The 23,068-nt window shown below is 35.1% G+C and overlaps 1 protein-coding gene across 3 annotated transcripts; it reads left to right on the top strand.

Annotated features, from left to right (window-relative positions):
* The first annotated feature begins 2,011 nt into the window (after positions 1-2,011).
* Positions 2,012-11,252, top strand: LOC107630379 (uncharacterized). 3 transcript variants are annotated; one of them, XM_016333484.3, is made up of 24 exons: positions 2,012-2,650; positions 3,584-3,706; positions 3,819-3,905; positions 3,977-4,216; positions 4,292-4,426; positions 4,517-4,651; positions 4,749-4,871; positions 4,970-5,074; positions 5,177-5,266; positions 5,370-5,459; positions 5,885-6,013; positions 6,104-6,244; positions 6,326-6,415; positions 6,563-6,628; positions 6,856-7,008; positions 7,216-7,419; positions 7,507-7,575; positions 7,668-7,748; positions 7,858-7,965; positions 8,049-8,420; positions 8,784-9,077; positions 9,512-9,901; positions 10,006-10,249; positions 10,347-11,252. In XM_016333484.3, exons 1-24 carry the CDS (start codon positions 2,563-2,565, stop codon positions 11,011-11,013), a joined length of 4,224 nt encoding a protein of 1,407 aa, XP_016188970.1. In that variant the 5' UTR covers positions 2,012-2,562; the 3' UTR covers positions 11,014-11,252. The 3 variants fall into 3 exon arrangements, with proteins under 3 accessions (XP_016188970.1, XP_016188969.1, XP_020974463.1); XM_016333483.3 differs by having other exon boundaries at positions 4,964-5,074; XM_021118804.2 differs by lacking the exon at positions 3,584-3,706 and having other exon boundaries at positions 2,117-2,650; positions 4,964-5,074.
* The last annotated feature ends 11,816 nt before the right edge of the window (positions 11,253-23,068 follow it).

Here is a 23,068-nt window from a genome sequence, read left to right as displayed (position 1 = left end):
GGATGAAGGGTGAATAATTGCCTAATCAATTTTACCGTATTAATCTTCATCACTATATATACACGCAAATATGATTGGTTAGGATCCTTTGCTTTTCTCTTAAACAACATGCAGTAATTTAATATCTTTAAATATTATGTATATGTCACAAAAGTCAAATTAAACCATTAATTAAAAGAATTAAAAATAATTGAAATATGAAATCCATGTGGGAGTAGTGATTGATGACGTGTCAGAAGCAGTTTTTGACACATGGCACAGCTTACCATCGATAAATCACTATCTGAAGATGGCCAAAAGGGAAGGAAAAAAAGCAACTAGGCAACTTCCATTGAATTGAGATCAAAGTTTGGTAATAATCCTACTCTCCCACTATACGGATTAGTTATATATTTATATTCTTGATTAAACCACTAATCTCTTGTTAAAAGACAGAATAAACTACTAATTAACCATTCTTATACGGAGATATATCAGAACATAGAAAATAAGATTTATGTTTACAGTCAAAATAAAAATAAAAATAAAAGTATAAAGTTAGTGGCTCATTTTTTGTATTTATAAAATACTTAGTTATATCGTAATTAAAAAAATTAATATAAAATTTAATCATTCTATCTTAATTCGATTATTTTATTGATTTCTTTGATTTTTTTTAAATATAAACAATATATATAAATATATGCATTATATTAATACATAGTGATTACTTTGTAATATTTATAAAACATTTTTTTTTATCATTTTTATAGGTGCATCTGACATCCATGATCCATTGTAGCGTTTGGTGAAGAGATAGAGACGGAAAGACTGAGACTGAGAGACAGAGACTAAAAGACAGGGATTGAAATAAATCTCAGTACTCAGTTTGGTGCAAAATGGGAGACATGAATTGAAACAAGAATGAAATTCTAATTTAATTTGCACAAAGGGTAAAATTGGAATTAATTAATTGAAATGAAAGTATTTTAGGTATAAAATGTTATTAAAGTTTCAGTCTCCATCTCTAAAAATTCCAATCCCCTGTGTCCCTACTTTTTGAAGGTACTGAAATACTGAAATTTTAGAGACAGAGACAGAAATTTTAGTACCAGAGACAGAGACAGAGACAGAGATATTAAATCCAAATTGAAGAAAGATTTGATATATAAATTTTTATCTCTAGAATACTTTTTATTATATATATAAACAAAAAATACTTTTATTATGTTTTAAAACGTTTAATTTTAATGCATTGATATCTTAAAAGAGTTTTATACTATCAACAACCAAATTCACGTGTTTATTTCACACTTTTTAACTAATGAATTTGAAAATTAATTATTTTAAGTTTAATTATTTTTGTTGGTCTTTATAATTGTAATTAGGTTCTTATATTTTTTTAAGTAGATCTCTACACTACTTTTAATTTTATAATTAGATTCTTGCGAGTATAAAAAATATTAGAATTAACGAAATATTTTTCTGCAAATTGAAGGTGTTCACAATTAAGATTCTAATTAAATCTTTGACTATATTTTTTTAGGAGAAATATTTCGTTAATTTTAAAATTTTTGACACGAAAAAGATCTTATTACAAAATTAAAAGAAGTACAAGGACTAAATTAAAAGAAAAAAATATATAAAGACTTAATTATAAATTTGGTAAAATGATAAAGACTAATAGAATAATTAAACCTTATTTTTACTTACATGACAATACACGATCAATTATTTGTGTAAAACTCTTTTATATTGCTAAATATTTTCTAAAATTTAAACCCAAATTTTTTAATAAAAATATAAATTAATTGGTAGGTAAGTGTTTAGAAAAAAATTTAAGTATATCAAAAACACCAGTGTTCCAATTATTTTAACCGTTAATTTTAATTAATATATATTATATATATTTTTTATAATTCAAATCAACGGTTAATACAGTATTTTCGGTACACTGGAACTCTTCTAAGTGTTTATTACTAGTTAATAATAAAATAAGAGCATGAACATAAAATAAAATAGAATAAAAACCAACAGTACTGTGCTCCTGGAAATCCGTGTCCCACCCCAACTGCCTCTGTGAGGGAGGGAGAGAGGGTCATATAATCATTCATTTATTATTATTTTTTCTTTTCTTGAGTTACCTTAAAGTGTGTATGGATTGTTCAATACACAAACTTAATAATTTTGTTTATTTTCTTTGATTCAGTTTCAAAACTTTTTTGCTCTTAAGTGGAAACACTTCAAACTCTTTTTCTGCTTTCAATTCCAATCTATATTTCTCTTCTGCCATGGAAATGTTTCCTCAACAACACTCTCTTTGCAAATTATTCCAGTTCTCATGTTGTTCTCAAGAGACACTTGTTCTTACCCTTTGCACCAAACACTCTTCTTTTTCTTCTTCTTTGTTGCTCCATAACTTTCCTTCTCATTGCTATGGTGTAACTTCATGAGGTTCTTCTTCAATTTAAGACCTTTCTATTCTTGCTTCAAGTGGGTACCTTCCAAATCTCTGATTTGTTTTCTCTAGTTTTCCTTATCTGAACTTGCTTCTGAGGTGGTTTCTCTTTGGAGATTGGTGTAATGGGGGTGGGGGTAGTTTTGTCATTGACTCTTCAGCTGGTGAAGCTCTTCATCATTGGCTCTGTTGTGACACTGCAAGGATCCAAAGGTAGCAACTTAATCTTCAGAACTCAGTGTTAAAGTTAGTCTCTTTTTTGTAGCCAAAAAGTAATGCTTAAGCTACAAGAACTTGATCTGGATCAGCTCACTTAATTTTTCTGCTTTTACACTGTTGGTATTGTAATTTATTCTATAGAGACCCTGAACTATCATTGTGAGTTTGATATCAAATTATTAGCAGAAAAAAGAACATATAAAATAAAAAAAAAAACTTATTGTATCATCCCAACATCAGGCTGGTTGAGTGGTAGGCAAGTTTCCTTCTCGGTGTTTGTGAGTTTGAATCTTGGGGTGCAAAAAAACTTGTATTGGGAGAATCAGACGTAGTTTCTTTAGTTGGATTAGTCCAGTTCTTGGGGATCAGGTCCAGATACTGAAATAAAGAAAAAGAATTGGCTAGGATCACCAATCACCAATTCATTAATCTAAGGCAAAGTTGTTTCAATTCTCTTCTAATTAAGCTAGGTGCTAGGTTATGATTGCTTGATTAATATGAGGGAATATTCTCCTCTAATAATACAATTTGATGCGTATAGATTTTACTGATTTATTTATGGTTGTATTTCCCACCATCATTGCAAGACGAAATTAGTGAGGGTAATTTTACCCCTGCATTCATTGCTTTTTGAGCCCTATGTAAAAAGTTAGTGTTGTTTCTTATTATGAATCTGGTATATTTGAAGTTGTAGATGTAGAAAACATGAATTCAAAATTGTTTCCAAATTTGTCTCTTAATTGGCCGGAGATGCTTTATCTATAAAATGTTAAATATTGCTGATGAGAGTAGTAGATATGCTTGGTTTATTAAGTTGTTTGAGTCATCTCTTTGATAAGTTTGAACTAGCTGAACAAAGATTTAATCATTTAGCTCCTTTCCTCACATGGGATTTTCGGCTTTCAAACTGATGCCGTCTTCTTAAAGGGTCTGTTATATCCCCATCTCCGGCATTCGCTCCGGTCATTCATCCCAGAGGAGAAACACTTGGGCCTATCCATCATGGACACTGGAGAAGCAATGCACCGAGCTCCCCAGTGGATCCAGATGGTATATCTAAATATATTACAAAACTGGTTTGAATTTTGAGCTTTTCAAACTTAATTATTAACTTTCTTCACAAGTCACTGGTGCTATTTGACACTTGTATTGCTTCATTCAGGGTTTCTCCTATCCCCAAATCCAGCATCTTTGCCCATGAATCCTTCACCTAGAACCATTTCTCCGAGCTCTCCAGAAGTATCAAATGGTAACCTTACTTTAGTTCATTAATTCATCCTAGGATCATCTGATAAAAATATTGAATTTTTCGACATCCAGGGTCGTTCTTGCCTACTCCAGTTTCATCTCCTATTCCTCCTCATAAGATTAAGGGAATTGAACCATCCATATCTCCCAGTAGTAGTCCAACCACCATAACATTATCACCATCGAACAAGGCTGCGCCTATATCGGCAACTGGTCAAGGGAATGCACCACCACTGCAATCAATACAACCAAGTCCACCTCAAAGGAAAGCACCTCCTATTAGGCCTCCTGAATCATCTCCAATTTCTAGAGGTAAAACATCTCTTCTGCCTACATCTTTCAAATGATATTGACCAAACTCTGGCCTCATGATTGCATTTTGAACAGCTCAACCTCCAAAATCTTTTGGCAAGTTTCCAAATAATTCACCAGCGAGCCAACCAATCGAACCCGGAAGTTTTCCCCCTGTGGTTGAGAATAGGAATGCTAGCAAGAGTCACACCCCGAACCCAATTTCACCAGGTATGTGAAAAAAGTGTTGTCATGTAATTCACAGAATTTTTACTGCATGTACTCACCAAAATTGTGTTCTTTGATTGATTATATGCACAGCTCCAACTGCAGTACCATCTACCAACTTGCCTACATCTTCACCAGTAAGTCAACCAGTTGAAAATGGCAGTTTCCCCCCTAATATTCACACAGAGGGTGCAAAGAAGGGTCATTCACTGAAACCGGTTGCACCGGGTATGCGATAAACGATACTCTTGTTAAATGTTTCTGAAATTTCCTCTTTCCAATTGGTATTCACCAAAAGTATGGTATTATTCTGTGTTGTAAACAGCTCCTCTTGCAGTCATTTTGCCCAAACTTTCACCGAGTCAGCCACCTGAACATGGAAGCTTGCCTCCAACTACTCAGAAGAGTAATTCCAGTGACAGTCACAAACAGGATCCAGTTTCACAAGGTAACTCTTCTAGATTCTTCTAACTTCTTTTTCATTGCCACTGTTCAGATGATATTGAACCTAAATATATTTTTTTATGTCATTTTGAATAGCTCCAGTTGCATTATCTCCTGCAACTTTGCCAGAAAATTCACCCAACGTTCATAACAGAACTGTAAATAAGGGTCTTGCTCACACTCCAACCGCAGAGCCAGCATCACCAAGTATGTTATGTCGATTTATTGGTCTTTATCATCTATCAGGATTCAACTAATCAACTGTATAGTTCCAGACTTCTAGACACATTCATTTTCCTTCAAGTGCAGATTCTTTTGCATCCCCGCCATCAAAAATGGAAAATAACCAACCAGTAGGCCGTCCTGTTCTTCCAAAAGTAACTCCATCTATATCTCCTGGTAAATCTTATTACCTTAATTTGATGGAAGAGGAGGGAAACCTAAATTTATACTCTGACCAGAATGATCACTTGGATTTTTCTAAATGCTTTTTTACTTGCAGCACAAGTTACACCACCAAAAAGTGCATATCCAATAAATCCACCACCTTTCCACCCCGTTATACCAGCAGCATCTCCATCAAAATTACCAGGTGCATATTTCAACAATAGATTCTGTTCAATTATCCTTCCAATCTAATTTAGTTATTTGTATCCAAGGATTGCACAACTACATTTTTCATTTAGTCATTTAATTTATTCATTTTTAAATTTATATTCTCTCAGCACTTAAAATGATGAAGGTATAAAGCACAAGGTTAAATATACTATGTTACTGGCTTGAATTACAAGTGTTGATATACCCAGAAAGAGATATGATCTTTTATCCTTAACATGTTGTGTAACAATTTGCCATTGAGTTGAGACATTATGGAATTAGATTCACTAACAATAGAATGGAGACTAAAAGTAATGATCATGTGTTACTGATATGAAATTCTTCCTTAACATTCCTAATTAATTAATACTCCATACAAGTTACAAAGTGTAACAATAAAAGAATGATCATATGGTGCAGCACCTGCTGTCTCTCCCACACTAACACCTTCCAGAAAATCTGATTGGAAAAGTAACGGCAAACCAGTTTCAGCACCGTTGTACAAAGCACCAAAGCCATTACCAGCTATAGTACACTCCCCTGTTCAAGGTAACATAGAGCTACTTTTAATTCTTGACTTGTAATTTTGAGCTGGTATTCATTGACCCTAAATATATTTTCCAATTGCATTTCGAACAGTCCCAGTTGCGTCACCTCCTGTGAATTTGCCCGAAAATTCACCAGTTCGCCAACCTATTCATCAAGGAAGTTTAGCTCCTGTTGTTCATAACAAAACTGAAAATAAGGGCCATATTCACACCCAAGAGCCAGCATCACCAAGTATGTTCATATATCGACTATCATATCTTCTTTGAATTCAACTATATTATTCTAAACTTCCTGGTTTTCATTGAAGCACAGATTTTCTTGCATCCCCACCATGGAAAATGGAAAATAACCAATCAGTTGGCGGTCTTGTTTTTCCAGAAATAACTCCTTCCATATCACCTGGTAAATCTTATTGCCTTAAACCATCTAACGGTTTACAATGTGATCTTCATGTGAAGACATCATCATTGAAGTATCCACGTTTCTTCTTTGATCAGAATGATCACTTGAATTTGCCTAATTATTTTTTCTTATGTTGTATTCATGCAGCACAAGTTGCACCACCACCTTTCCACCCAGTTTCACCACCAACAGTATCTCCATCAAAATTGCCAGGTTCATAGTTTGACAAAAGGATTCTATTTAGTTATTTCAATAGTGCCTCTAACGAAATATCTGCTGTCACGAAAAATGTACGGGTTTCTCATATATTCAATGGTCCTAGAATCTTAAACATTATATCTGATTGCTGTAATTTCTTCCTTTCTTTTCTGTTGAAAAGTCTATTCTTCTATACTTTTTCAACTTGTGAATACTTAAATGGTGCTAAACCTGTGGTGCAGTACCTGATGTCTCTCCGGCAGTACCTGTTGTTGTCTCTCCGGCACTAACTCCTTCCAGAAGCTTCGATTGGAAACGTAGGGGAGAACCAGTTTCGGCACCATTGTACAAAGCACCTATGCCGCTACCAGCTGTAGTACATCCCCCTGTTCAAGGTATATATGGTAAAATTGATCTACTTTTGACATAGTGCATTTTTAGAATTGAGGCTGGTGAGTTATACTAACAGCATAAAGTTTCTGTAACAATATTATTCAAGCTTCAGATTATTCGAGTAATTTACAAAACGGTTTTACTTCTATAAATAAAGACACATATGACATACCTCACTTCATTTATTTATGTTGTTCTTTCTGTTGTAGCCCATGCTGTACATAATTCAAGGCAGTTTCATCATGCTCCTGCCCCTCCGGCGTCTCCTCCTAAATCTGCATCAGAAAAAGAATATCATTCTCCTGCATCTTCACCATTAACCACATCTTATAAACATCACTCTAGGAGTATAGCCACCAGCCCTGCTCCTACATCATCATATTCGGTTTCCCCTCCGACTTCAGAACACCAAGGTTTGATGTGTTACCTTACCTGATCTATCGAATTTTGCCAGTATTTTAGCTGCAATTTAATATAACTTTCTTGGTTATTTTATGTAGATCACCAAATTCCTCCACCACTGCCGACAACGGAACGAACACATCATGCTTCGCCACCAGCAAACACAGGTTCCTAACAAAGAACAGTGATTTGTAAGATATTTCACTAAATAAATGATATGTAGAAATTTTAAATTACCGAACCTTTTTCCACATGGTAGGCTCTACACTTTCCTCACCAGCCAGCCAGGTTTCTCCGGCTCCTTCTCCATGGTTCATAATATCTCCTCACCCAACCAAAAGTAAGAAGTTCTGAAATTCCATACTTACTGGAACTACTTAACAAAATCTTCTATTTTCATCATTCTCATCTACTTATCCTTTTCAACATTCGTTATGTTTCTTTGCAAGTTCTATTTCATCCTCCTAAAGTATCTCCTTCGCGGTCTCCTGCGGAGAGTCCTAAGAAGCCAGTCCTGCCTCAAATTCACACACTGCCTCCACCACCTCCTAATGAAGGTTAGCTCTTTTATTTGCATATTTTCTTATTGCAAGGTTTATATAATTATATTTACTAATACCTACGTTCTATGTTGTTTCAGATTGTTTATCAACTATTTGTTCAGAGCCCTACACAAATTCTCCACCTGGAGCACCATGCAGATGTGTCCTTCCCATGAAAGTTGGTCTTCGCCTTGATGTTTCTCTGTATACCTTCTTCCCTTTGGTTTCAGAGCTTGCTTCCGAGATTGCTGCAGGGGTTTTCATGACACAAAGTCAAGTTCGAATTATGGGAGCCGAAGCGGCAAGCCAAGATCCAGATAAAACTGATGCTCTCATCTTCTTGGTACCCATTGGGGAAGGCTTTGATCACACTACTGCCTTATTGAATTCTGAGAGATTTTGGCAGAAGAAGGTTGCAATAAAATCTTCTTACTTTGGTAGCTATGAAGTCTTGTATGTTAGCTATCCAGGTATATACTTATATATATATATATGGATTGGATTCTCAAATTCTTGCATTTAAAGGTGAAAACTCACATGCAGTTGAAATTGACAGTTAGATATTTTGACATGTGTGATTTAATTGTCACCTAACAATTCTCAACTATCGATTTCACATGAAGGCGGTCACCATTCTCTTTTAGGTGGAACTCAAGTTCTTTATGTGAAGTTGATAGTTAAGAATTGTGAGATTTTTTGACATACTTGACTAAATTGTCATCTAACAATTCTCGACTATCAACTTCGCTTCACACGCAACATCGAGTGAGTTGTCACCTTCTCTTTATGAGTATTTTGGTTAGAGAATTTTTCATCGGTTCCTTTGTTTATAGGTTTACCACCACCTCCTCCTCTACCACCTTCAAGCATTTCGTCGATATACGGTGGTCCATATTCAAATAATGGCAACAATGGAAGAATGATAAAGCCCCTTGGGGTGGACATACAGCAGAGGCATCACAAAGATGGACTTAGTAGGGGCATCATTGCTATTATTGCTCTCTCGGTTTTTCTTGCTCTTGTTTTATCATTGGCTGCTGGTTGGGCCTTGTTCAAGTATAGACATCATGTAAGCCAGCCAACATCAACCCCGCGTGTTTCGCCACGTTCTGTTACCAAAACACAAGGTAACGCTGCTTGTAAGATCTGGTTATATGGTGAATTAGTGCAGTACTGTCCTGTCATAAACTATTTCTTGGTTTTGATCATTAAACACTACAAAATATTCCAGTAAGAGAAACGGTACAAATTACAATCCAGGCTTTTGCAAATGGAATTCTATGCAAAACTTAATCATTATTGTTAAAATCCATTATTAACCAATAAAATACATAAGCAAATAGTAACCCAGCAGATGAGACAACGAATATATTTGTATGTTTGATTTAATCAATATATATATATATATATATATATATATATATATATAATCAAAGTTGTAAAACAAAAAGGGTTGTAACACAGCAAGACCTAATTAGCAGCCACAATTTCTTAAGATAAAGGTACTAATACTTTCATGTATCAGCCTCTTGATTATGCAATGAACATATGAATTTCACAGGAACTACTGAATCATTAGCAGCTGGGGGAATTGCTTCAGCCTCATCATCATTTCGATCTAGCATTGCTGCTTATAAAGGATCCGCTAAGACTTTCAGTGCAAGCGACATTGAGAAAGCCAGCAATAACTTTAACGATTCAAGGATACTTGGAGAAGGTGGTTTTGGTCGGGTTTATAGTGGTATTTTTGAAGATGGGACAAAAGCAGCAATCAAGGTTCTCAAAAGGGAGGATCATCATGGTGACCGTGAATTCTTAGCTGAAGTTGAGATGCTTAGCCGCCTTCACCACAGAAATTTGGTTAAGCTTATTGGTATATGCACCGAGGTTAGCTTCCGCTGCCTGGTCTATGAACTCATCCCAAATGGCAGCGTGGAATCCCATTTACATGGTACTTATCTTTTCCTGATTTGCTTCCTTCGGCCTTAAGTAACGTGCCGCTTGTTTATTTCTTCAGGTTAAATACTTGTTTAGCTTTGATTTTATGCTTGGTAGGTGTTGACAGGGAAAACAGTCCACTTGATTGGAGTGCTAGGATTAAGATTGCTCTCGGTGCTGCGCGTGGTCTGGCTTATCTGCATGAAGATTCAAGCCCCCCTGTCATACACAGGGACTTCAAGTCTAGTAATATCTTGTTGGAAGATGATTTTACACCAAAAGTATCTGATTTTGGATTAGCTAGAACTGCGGCCGACGAAGAGAACAGACACATATCAACCCGTGTCATGGGAACTTTTGGGTATGAAGTTTTTCTTTCTTGATTCTACTCTCTAGAATTCGAAACTTGAAACTCGATTGTGCACTCTGTAATATCTATTTTCTTCCAATGTTTGAAGATATGTGGCTCCGGAGTATGCAATGACTGGCCATCTTCTTGTGAAGAGCGATGTGTACAGCTATGGTGTTGTTCTTCTTGAGCTTCTAACAGGAAGAAAACCAGTAGATATGTCGCAAGCACCCGGTCAAGAGAATCTCGTTGCATGGGCTCGTCCCTTACTCACAAGTAAAGAAGGATTGGAAGCGATAATAGACCCGTCTCTAGGGACTGATGTGCCTTGGGATAGTGTGGCCAAAGTTGCAGCCATTGCTTCAATGTGTGTTCAACCAGAGGTTTCGGACCGTCCTTTCATGGGTGAAGTTGTTCAGGCTCTAAAACTTGTGAGTAATGAATGTGATGAAGCAAAAGAAGCAGGTACAAGAAATTCTAGCCAGGAGGATTTATCTCTTGATTTGGATAATGTTTCTAGTCAACTACCAGATCATTTCCAATTCCAACGCCAATTCTCTGCCGCCAACTATACTTCTGGAAGTGATATCGAAAAAGGTTTGTCATCATTTGAGATATTCAGCTCCTCAGCAAGATTTGGAAGGCAAGATTCGGGATCTTTTCGACGTCACTCCTATTCGGCTCCTTTGAGAACCGGAAGAAAGCAGCAGTTGTGGCAGGTTATTAGCCGGCTTTCGGGTAGTGTAAGTGAACACAGAACCATCTCCAAGTTATGACCAGGTTCAAATTGAATCATTACATTTTCTTTTTTCCTTTGAATCTTTGTTTCATAACTCGACATAACTCACTCACTACTCTGATTGAACCCTTTTTGAGGTTTGAGATGGGAATAGAAGCAAGTTGTAAATAGGATGTGACATGTTTTTTATTCTAACTGCAAAATCTTGTGTAACTATTACTGATTCTGAAGAGGGAAAGCATTAATATAAATGACTTAATTTAGTTTGATGATAAATGAGTGAAGTTGGCTCTTTTTCTTTAGCGACACTTATCACTCAAATACAGATACAATATACATAATGTTAAATATACGATCATTCTTGTGTTTTTATTTAACTGTTTAAGTTTTGCGTTAAGGGATTTCATGATACATAATATAATCCTTGCCGTTGCAGAATCAAGTACGGGTTTGTTTGGGTGAGTTTTTACGAAAAGATTTTTTTATTCAAGTGATTTTTTTTAAAAGATCTTTTAAAAAAGTAAAAGTAATTTTATGTTTAGATATCTCATATAAAATATTTTTTTCTTCGACCTTTGACTTTCTCATTGCAAATACATGTTTTAAAAAGAGAGACAAACATCTTATAACATATAAGAGTGGCATGACAAGCTCTCAAATCAATTTCTTCTTGTTGAGGAGAGTCGACCGAAAATTTTGCATTAATTGTAAAATTATCTCAGAAGAGTTTAACAACACAACATAGGATGCTCGTTATGGATTTTTGCGTTGAACAAAAGTTGAGGAAAAGACATCATACGAAGAACCCAAGAATAAGGTGGTGGCGGATGAAAGGTGAAGAACAAAGAAGCTTCCTAAGACGGGTAGGAGAAGAGGCAAAGTGGGATGAGAATGGAAGCGCGAAGGAGATATGTAGGGAAATGGCAGAAGTTATCAAAAGAATAGGAAAAGAAAGTTTTGGTGAATCTAAAGGGATATGACCAAGAGACAAGGAATCCTGGTGGTGGAATTCGAGTGTACAAGAAAAGATAAAGATAAAAAGGGAGTGCTTTAAAGAGTGGTCTTTGTGCCGCAATGCAGATAATTGGAAAAAATATAAGGCGGCGAAGAAAGAGACAAAAGTGATTGTAAGTGAAGTAAAACAAGAGCATATGAGGGTCTCTACCAGTCTCTAGGCACGAAAGAAGGAGAAAAAGGTATATATAGAATCGCAAAGAGTCGTGAAAGAAGAACGAGAGATTTGGATCAGGTTAAGTGCATAAAGGATAAAGACGGAGAGGTGTTGGCTCAGGAGGAGAAGATTAATGAAAGGTGGAAGAGCTACTTCTACGAGTTATTTAATAAAGGGCATAAGACTCTTCCAAGCCTTGGTCGGTTATACACAAAGGAAGAAGATCAAGACTTTGATTACTACCGAAGGATTCGAGACTTTGAGGTAACAGAGGTTCTAAAGCAGATGAAAAATGGCAGGGCGGTAGGACCCGATAATATCTCGATTGAAGTTTAGAATGGCCTTGGAGAAAAAGGTATCAATTGGTCAACCAAACTTTTTAATTAGATTTTAAGGTCAAAGAAGATGTCTGATAAGTGGAGAAAGAGCACATTGATACCTATCTACAAGAATAAGGGGGATATACAAAGTTGCAAAAACTTTACAGGGATCAAGCTCATGAGCCATACCATGAAGTTATGGGAAATGATGATAAAGCGGAGGTTGAGAAAAGAGACACAAGTAACAGAGAACCAATTTAATTTTATGCCAAACAAATCCACCGTCGAAGTAATATACCTGTTAAGAAGGATGATGGAGAGGTATCATAGTAATAAAAGGGATCTACATATGATGTTTATTGATTTGGAAAAAGCATACGATAGGGTGCCAAGGGAGGTCTTATGGAAGGTTTTAGAAAAGAAGAGAGTAAGAATCGCATATATTTGTGCAATTAAAGCATGTATGATAGAGCCACAACAAGTGTGAAGACTCAAGGTGGTGTGACAGAGGAATTTTCTATTGGTATAGGATTACACCAGGCATCTTCCTTAAGTCCATATATTTTCACATTAGTTTTGGAAGTACTCAGAGCACATCCAAAAGCCTGCGCCATGGTGCATGCTTTTTGCTGATGATATCATTCTTATAGGAGAGTCAAGAAAAGACCTAAATAAGAAGTTGGACTTATGGGGAGAAGCTCTAGAAGTGTATGGTCTGTGTATAAGCTGTAGCAAGACGAAATATATGGAATGTAAGTTCGGTTTGCGAAGGAAAAATCCTAAAATAAAGGTGAAGATTGGAGAAAATATCATACGAAAAGTTAAAGTTTTAAGTATCTTGGATGTATCATACAGGATAATGGAGAGATTGAACAAGATGTAAATCATAAGATCCAAACAGATTGGTCAAAATAGCGGAGTGCATATGGTTTTATATGTGACAAAAAAGTGCCTTAAAAAGTTAAAGGTAAATTCTATTGCACTGCTATAAGACCGGCTATGCTTTATGGTACAGAGTGTTGGGCGGCTAAAGGGGAGTACGAACATAAGCTAAGTGTGGCAAAGATGAAGATGTTGAGATGGATAAGCGGTAGGTCATACGCGATTGGATAAAATAAGGAACGAAGATATAAGGGAGAGAGTTAGAGTCACACCCATTGTGGAAAAGATGGTAGAATCCCGTCTCAAGTGGTTTGGACATGTGAGAAAAAGACCGACAGAACACCCAGTCAGGAGGATGGATGAGACGGAGGATGGACAAGGGGTGAAAAGTAGAGGAAGATCTAATAAGACCATCCATGAGGTGGTCAAACGAGATCTACATGTAAAAAGTCTCGCTGTAGACATGATACATGATAGAGTTCAATGGCGTCGTTTAATTCATATAGCCGACCCCATCTAATGGGACAAGACTTTGTTGTTGTTGTTTGTAACAATTATGTTTGGGTACAATAATATAAAAACATTTTTTTACTTATTTATTATGTTAAAAACATCTTTTTTTTTAATCAAAAATATTTTTTTTAAAAAAATATAAATTATAATTTCTAAAATATATACATTTTTTATTTTTTTTAATATTTTTATTTTTGGTACTGAAATTTTGTCAAACATACTAAAAAATTTTTTTTCTAACAACTTAATAGAGTTCAAATAAGCTCTAAATTGAGTTATAATTTTTGTGGTGTCTAAATTAATTAATACCCATCCTGTCAACTTCCAAGTGTTTTTAAAGTTGGTACAATGAATAAGAAATGATAGATTAGCTAACTTTTTAAGCATTACATAATTAAATCATTATTGGAAAGTTTAGATTTTTTAAGTTTTCAATAAAATTCAGTGCATAAAAAGTTCTAAAAGAAAATTATATCCTTGCATCTTTAACGAGTGCTCTGGGGTTTGGATGATAAAGTCATTACTTTCTGCTTGAAAGCCATTTTAGATAAAGAATACGCTTATCATGTTTTCATTGTTTTATCACTTTCTGTTTTTCCTACTATTATGTTGCTATTTAAACTATGGCTTATTTCTCAGAACATATTCTACTAATGTTGCGTGAATTGCCTGGTTTGTGTTTTGTGTGTTCTAGTTAAATTTGGTATTTGTATGATGTAATGATGTTAAATTTGTGTTTCAAAACTTGTGAAGCATATGGGATTGTTTGGTTTTCGTTTTTTAATTTTAAGATTTTGCAGAAGAAAAAATAAAAATGTAATTAAAAGCTAAACATAAAAGTTCCAACTAAAGAAGCTCTGATTTTTATACTCAAGGGTGATATTTTGTTGTGGTAATTCCCATTTTCATGTGATCTACACATTTAGAGTTACCAATAGATTCAACTAATGATTTAATGGTGGACATGAATGATAAAGAAAGCGTAAACTTAAACAATGATTTGAAATATTAATGTGCTAAAGAAGTTCTAAAAGTTAGTATTAATTTGACAAAATTAAAATAACTAAATAAGGGAGATACATTTTTTGCAGATGTTGCAACTTGCAACCACTTCGATTTCCTCTATCACTTGCCATAACAACGTTTGTCTTTCTATCATTTTGCTCACTATTGTCGACTTTTGCGTTACCCACTTCTATTTATGTTTTATTGTTGAATCGATTTTGAAATTTATTTTGTGAATGATTGTTGTTGTTCTTGGTATTATCGTTGTTAGTGATGCATTGCAAGATTGTGGTGAGTATTCAGACTTCAGAGGAAGTGAAGGCAGAAGTGAGATAAAAATCAACTAGGGAAATAAATTGAAAGTTCTTTGTTGTTGTAGTAATATTTCCAAACTGAAATTTCACCTCAAATTTGAAATCTAAAAAAGATGGTTACAATTCAAAATCAAATCGTGAGTTTTAATTCAGGTGGTCCTCCAAAAAAAGCAAATTGTAATTGACCATGAGATCAGAGTTTTTATGGTTAACAAATAAAACTAAAACAAGTAATAAAATAAAATAATTAAAGACAGAGAAAAAGATAAATAGGTCCCTAATCTTTTTTTCTACGGACATTTTTGTCCTCAAAGAATGAAAAATACATTCATGGTCCTGACCCTTCCAAAATGTGCACAAATGTGCACATCCATTGAAGTCACTCTGTTGGATTCGATGGAAAAGTCCGACGTAGCTCCCGTAACACTGACCTTCCTGTTACGGGATCACACGTGATCTGTAGCTCTTGAAAACATGACATATTAGTCCCCATGCACCAAAATGACGCTGTTTCACTACCACCCCCAATCTTTCAAATTCTTGAGCCCTAATCCTTCGAATGCACAGAAATGGTGAAGTGGGTGAACGAAGAAAGGAAACATTTCATCTCATGGCATCCGATGGAGTATCATCAAGCTCAAGAAGTAGAGGTGGAGGAAGACAAGACCAATGCGCTGCGAGCTCGGTTCCTAACGGGAAGGATGACAAAGATAGCGTCTCATCAAAGTGCTTCTGTGGAGAAAATGCAATCCTGTTCATGTCGTAGACGAGCAACAATCTTAACAGAATATTTCTGGAGTGTCCGTTTTATAAGGTATGTAAAGCAACTATGTGGAACTGTATTTGTGTTAGGGCTTATCCTCAAATACTAGATTTTTTCTGAGTTCTGTGAACTGATTTTTTGTAGGTAAGACAACCATATTGCAAGTTTTTTTTGTGGCTTGATAATCACATTGCAAGACTTGGGATGACTGATACAAGGTATCTGGGAGAGAAGGAAATTGGGGATGTTGAAGAGCATCACGGGAAGCAATTGAAAAGAAGAATTACATGTTTGGAGAAGAGGATAGTAGTTTTATAGATGAAAAAAACCCAATAGGATGGTATATTTGTGTTATTTTTATTGTCTTGAGTGTTGGTGTTTTAAGTCGTAAGAATTGATCAATGGTTGAAAATGATAAATGTGGTGATTTCTTGCAAAAAATTTAACACGTCCTTTGTATAAATGATTTGAATACCCTGTATCAGTTTTTAGCTTGTATGTTGTAATGTATGTCTAAATTAAAGTTGGCAAAATAATAGGTAATCAAACATTCAAAAACTGACATTAAAGCTGTATTAGTAAACATTCATGTTTAGAACTGACATAAAAAAAGGAAACCAGTTTGCCAATAATGTAAACACATGTATGGCATGCTACCATTAACAAGTTTTCACTTGACCAATAACTGGTAACCAAAAAACAAGTAACAAAAAAGGGAAACTGTATCTAGAATTTGCCATTAACCATTACAACAGCACACATTTATCCCAAAATAACATAATGGCACGATTCTTCACTCCTTTGAATCCTTAGATGTTAATGCACTTGGTAAAGTTGTTGGTAGAGCCTCCTGATTCTGTGCAGCAGGTTGTGTGTTAGATGGAGTTGGTCCTTGGGGAAGTTCCTGAACTGGTGCTGCCTGCTGTGTGTTAGATGGGATTGGTCCTTGAGCAAGTGGAGCTGGCGACTTGAAAATCTTCTGCTTTGACAAACCAAGGTGAGAAGAATAGCAACTCAATGTTCATGGTTGGCTAGTTTTCTATGCATGCTACAATCATAAAAGAAATGTAAATGATTGATGCTTCTATCTAGCTCATTTTATGAAATCTTTTCCTTATATTTCTTCCTTGAGACAAGCTTTTGATTTTCTTTTTATCTTCTCCTTTTGGGTGCTTTGCCCCATGAGTTGATAACAAAACTACGATTCTAAATGCTTTGTTTTCAAGTATTACCACTTGATACATAAGTACCACAAACATTTAATTAGAGGACTTCATTAAGCTCATTTGTTTCTTTTCTTGACTCTCTAATCATTGATGCTCAGAGCCTTGAGCTTTGCGGGAGTGCATTTGCACTTAAGCCTAACATTGACTCTAAGTGTTTTGTTTTCAAGTTTTTTGCCTGATATATAAACACCACAAGTACTTAACAAATGGATTGTCATTGGTACTCAGAGCCTTCAGCTTTCTCATTCTTTCCTTTTTGCTTTTCTTCCCTTAATTGCATTTGCTTCTTCAAGATTTTCATGATTTCAAAAATTTCATAAAATGTCCTAGATGAAAACTTCAATTAAATAAAATCTAATGCAATTGAGCAACAGTTAATCATACTAGCCTTCCAATACTTGTATGCACATGCTAAGTTCTTCTTTAATTCCTCGTTTGTTTATGATCATGATACTTTATTGCTTTTGAAATCACAGAATTCAAGTTGGTAGTCATGATGTCACAGCAAGATGTTACAAATCAAGATTCAGGCTATGCTTATTCATACCACACATGCATATAGGGAAGATAAAGACAATCATGCTCTTTAAAGTACTGGAAGAAAGTAAGAGGAAAAAGAACTTTACCACCTTGTAGTTCATCTTCACTATTGTTTTCATTTTCCTCCTATTTTCCCCCTTCCCATACCAACTTAGAGTGTTTGCTCGTCCTCAAGCAAAGTGTCTTACACAATGAAATTTTAGTAGTACATGTGTTTAAGCAAGCAAAATGAAAAATAACAATGAAGGCACAGGAAACAGAGACATTGTGATTGCAAAAATAAGAGGGTGTGCATGATACATTGCATAAAAGATACGTGGCACACCAAACTTAGTGTGACACTTCCACTTGGAATTAATGCAAGTATCCAGTAAAGATTGGAAGCAAATTTTTGTTGCATAGCAATACCAAACTTAGAATGCAACCATATGTCAATTTATTTTAACTAAAACAAAGGCAACTGTTATATGTTAAATACAATTACCAAGGGAAGAATCTGTCATGAATAAGAATTTCTTGGTAAGGTATTTAACAGAAATAGTTAGGGAGCAAAATAAAAGAAAGCATTAAAAACAAAGAAATTACTAAAGCAAAGAGGAAAATAAAAAAAATCAAACCAAAAGAAAGACAAAACTGCAGAGGCAGTATGATTATGCAGACAAGTGGTGTTGTTGAATAAATTGCATAGAAAATAAGTGGCACACCAAACTTAGAATCTCAGTGTGACACTTTCATTTTTGATTTGATGCAATTTATCCAGAAAGATTGAAAACAAATTGTTGCAGGGCAACACCAAACTTAGAATGTAATCATATGCCAATTTATTAAAATTTAAACAAAGCATACAGAGAAAATAAACTAAGCAAAGGAATGAAATGTTACCTAAGGTTGGGTTGCCTCCCAACAAGCGCTCTTTTATTGTCATTAGCTTGACATGTTGTTCTTCACTTTCTTCCTCTTCTTCCAGTTTGTTAAGAGAAATGACCTCAATGGGGGAGAAGATTCAGCTATTGTCCCTTGTCTTGGTCTCTCCTCAGCAAGCTTCCTTTTGTTAATGGCTTGATTGAGCTTGCTTGCTGGATCAAGGGTAGGATCGGTGCTCTTGTTAGTTGCCTTCACTTCTTGGATATCAATACATGGTGGTTGTGTGATGGTTGGGGCATTATCTTCATCAAAAGCCTTTTGAATTTGTATTTCAATGAGCCCTTCTTCTATGCAACTTTCTGCTTCACTTGAGTTTGGACTTCCTTGATTGTCTTCCTCACTTTCTTATTCTTCCACTTCCTCTTTTGCACTCAACATTTGATGTAACAGCACTTTTATAGAGGATGTTTGTTGATCTTCCCAAGATTTCTTCATCTCCTCTTCATATCTTTCAATCATGGATTCAAGTGCTAAGACGTTTTGGTTCAGGAAAGTTTGTGAGGGTTGTGAGTTTTCATGTTCCCTTGTCATCTCAAATGGCTTCTGTGGATATGCACGTTCAGGTTCAATTACCTCCATCACCTCCTCTTTCTTCACTGAAAATTTACTTGACACAGATGCCTTTTGCTCTTCCACTTCCTCCTTTACATCCACCAATTGGTCTTCCTCTTCCTTGCTTAGCAGTTCTGAGTATTTCTTTATTTTCTCCAAGTACTCATCCATCTTTTAAAGAAGGATTTTTTGTTCTCTCCAGGATTGTTCTTGCCTTTCTAATAATTCTCTGGACTTTTGAAGGGGATCCTTAGCTACTAGCTCAAAAGATGAAGGTTGAGAGAAATTTTGTGGATATAGATGTGTTATGGTGAGGTTGTTTTGAGTGGTATGGAATGAATCTTGTGAGTTGTGGAATAAATTTTGTGGTTGGTGAAATGAGTCGTATAGATCTTGAAGGGAATTTTGTGTTGATGCCTAGTCAAATGATGAAGAACTTTCAAATGAGGAACTGGGAGGTAAGGTTGGACAAGTTTGCATAAATGAATTGAAGGTTTACTCAAGTGATGATGGCTCTTGATAAGTGGAGTATGAATTGTTAAATGCTCTCTGATTTTGGTCCTCCCAACCACAACTTGAATCATTGTTGAATTCATTATAGTATAGATCATTTTGTGGCATTGGAGAACAATCTTGCATGAAATTATTGAAAGCACACTCCAGTGATGATGTTTCTTGATGAACAAAGTATGGATAATCAAGATCCCTGTGATTTTGCCCCTCCCAGTCACAATATGAGTGGTTGTTATAGCAGTACGAGTCATCTTGTGGCTCTGGGAGGTGTTCATACTCTTTCATTCCTTGTTGATACTCCCATCTTCCATTAGTATAATGACCTGAATCATTTTGTGGTGGTGGAAAATATTCCATATGATTCTCTTGCTCATCTTGTGGCTCTGAAGCATATCTCTATTGGTTGGAGTGCTCAGAATCTGTGATTTCTTAGTGATATTTTCAGCCACCATTAGAATAGTCAATTGGTGATGGTGGGTAATATCCCATGAAATTTGTTTGATCAAAAGATGAGTTGAACTCTATTTGAATTTTGTAAAACACATCACCAATGAAAATTGAAATTCATGTCACAGAGAAGAATTTCTTAGTGAGGCAATAACACAAACACCTTGGTTTCAGCAGAAAACAGAAAATTGAAAGAACAAAAACAAAGAAAATGCTTAATCTAGACTTCTCACCCACTTAATCATTGTCGATCTAGATCAATCCCCGGCAACGGCGCCAAAAACTTGATGAGGAAAAAACGATTCCACACAAGCTCAACGGCAAGTGTACTGGGTCGCATCAAATAGTAATAACTCACAAGAGTGAGGTCGATCCCACAGGGATTGATGGATCAAGAAACTTTAGTGAGGTGATTAGTTTAGTCAAGCTAACAGTATTTAATTGAATGAAATTGAACTGGCAGAAAATAAATTGCAATGAAATGTAAAGTGCAGAATGTAAATTGCAGAAGCTTAAATGACAAGAAAAGTAAATTGCAGTAAATGTAGAGGGAATTGGGTGCAGGAAAATTGAAGAAAGCAATAGATCAAGCAATTGAAGAGAACTCAAGAATAAGTAAAAGGAAATTTAAATTTGCAGGAAGATTAAATCAGATCGAATCATGAGCAGAAATGTAAAGTTGCAGAGAAATAAAAGTGCAAAAGATTGCAATAAAAGTAAATTGAATTCAATGCAATTGAAATGTAGAAGTGTATCAACTATACTAAGCTCTCTGAAGTCTCTAATCGTCCAAGAGAGATCTGGAGTCTCTAATCCTCCAGCCTGAGCCTTCTATTCTAATCCTACTCCTATTGTGCGCTCCCTTTTTTCTAACAGAACTAAAGCCTTTTTATAGGCATTCCTAAATTACAAATGAAATTCAAATTAAAAACAAATTATAATTAAATGCAAAAATCCTATTCTAGATGATCCTTGTGCCTTTGAGTGATGTCAATTGGACTCTGCTTGCTTTGGGGCTTCAATGGGCTCGAATTAGAATTAATTGAACCAAAATTCTGCTCCCAGGAGAACATAGCGTTTTAAAATTGAGCGCAGCGTTCATTCACCCACGTGTACGCGTCCTCTGTGCGTGCACACACTTTTTGCATTTTCGCCCATCGACGCGTACGCGTCCTTTGAAGCGTTCTTTTAATGAGCGCTACGTTGGCTTAGTGAGCGCTACCCCACGCGTGCGCGTCATGTACGCGTGCGCATGGGTAGCAAAATCTCAATTCCACGCTTCAGCGCCAGCCATGCGTGCGCATGCCTTGTCCTAGATGCACCATCGATGCGTGCGCGTCAAGCACGCGTGCGCGTCGTTTGCAAAACTTTGCCTCCAAATTTTAACTTGCCCGAAAACGCTCGGTAAGTAAACATAGCGCTTTCTTTGCAAATGAGCGCTCTCTTTGCTTATTTCATGGGCCACGCTTTTAAGGCATCAAAGTGTGGTCTAGTTTCAAAGTGTGCCCAAAATTCTTCGTTTTTCCTTTTTAGCTTATTTTGTGCTTTTTTTGCTTCTTTTTCTTCTTATTTCCTACAAAGTTTATAAAATCAAAAGATCAAGGAAATATATCATTTAAGCACAAAAGCATGCAATATTTATGCATTAATCATCAATTTCTTGTATGAAAAAGCCTAGAAAAATATGACATGATGACATGTCATCACCGAATTGCTGAAGAAGAAAACGTCAGGAATCGTCTGTGTCTCCTAGAACTCCAACTGGCCGAACTCGAGGGGAAGAGGAACTACGTCACCATCAACTTCTATCGGACAAAAGTAACACCAACGTGTAGAGGAGGAGGATATGAACACTTTTACTGGATTAGATTTTTTATTGGAGTTGCGAATTAAAAGAAATCGAAAAAGGAAGCTTCACGGTCCCATGGCCTCACATTTCACTCTTTGGACTTTTCTTTCTCTTGTTTTTCTTTCTTTTGGTTCGGTAGTTCCAGGAAGCAAATGAAGGATGATGATATGCTTAATGAAATAAAGGAATAGGTGTCACGTTTTTATATACGTTTTTATATATATATATATATATAAGCCACGTTTGGCTTTATTTCCTTTGGTTTCCTTATGGCATTCAGCCAAGAGAAGGAATCAAGATGAATATATTAAATATTGATGCTAATTGAAAGATATTTGATGAGCTAAATAATATATATAAGGTTAAATCATATAAAATAATAGTAATATATATAAGATTAAATATATATGAATTATTAATATAAATGACATTAGTAACTTAACGATAAAAGATATTTGATGAAGCATTAGCGAAGCTAAACTCACCGAAAAATACCGTTATATTTACTCATATCGACAAATTTGAAACTTGATGATAATAATAATAATAATAATAATAATAATAATAATAATAATAATAATAATAATAATAATAATAATAATAATAATAATAATAATAATAATAATAATAATAATAATAATAATAATAATAATAATTAAACTCTATTTTTAAATTAAAAATATCAATTACTTAAATTAAAATATACATATAATTTTTATTACTTATGAATTACTAGAATTAAAGTTTTAATTACGTAACAAGTCATAACCACAAAATCTCATTGACATATACAAACAACATCATCAATTCACCATTATTAATTCCAATAACACATTCTCATTAATTCCATTCATCTTATGACCATTAATTCCAACACAAGCCTAATCATCAAGTTACCATCAACATCACAAAACTAACCATTTAATGCTTAAAACCATTACAACTTATCTTATAGTTCTCTAGCCTAAGTTTTCACACAACCTTACATATTAAACGCACGAAACCTAAACCATACCTTAGCCAATCACTTTATTTAGTCCAAGGCAGTCCCTCAAGGTCACAACACAGCCCCT

Source organism: Arachis ipaensis, chromosome B3, assembly GCF_059453495.1.
Source record: "Arachis ipaensis isolate K30076 ecotype BB chromosome B3, ASM5945349v1, whole genome shotgun sequence".
In the NCBI taxonomy this organism is placed as follows: domain Eukaryota; kingdom Viridiplantae; phylum Streptophyta; class Magnoliopsida; order Fabales; family Fabaceae; genus Arachis; species Arachis ipaensis.
The sequence above is the reverse complement of the archived record's forward strand: the minus strand, read 5'-3'. Positions and strand labels throughout refer to the sequence as shown.

Coding starts and splice junctions, on each gene's coding strand:
- LOC107630379 (XM_016333483.3), top strand. CDS start 2,563: ATGGGGGTGGGGGTAGTTTTGTCATTGACTCTTCAGCTGGTGAAGCTC. Junction 4,217..4,291: donor ATCATCTCCAATTTCTAGAG/GTAAAACATCTC, acceptor CATTTTGAACAG/CTCAACCTCCAAAATCTTTT. Junction 7,576..7,667: donor TTCGCCACCAGCAAACACAG/GTTCCTAACAAA, acceptor TCCACATGGTAG/GCTCTACACTTTCCTCACCA.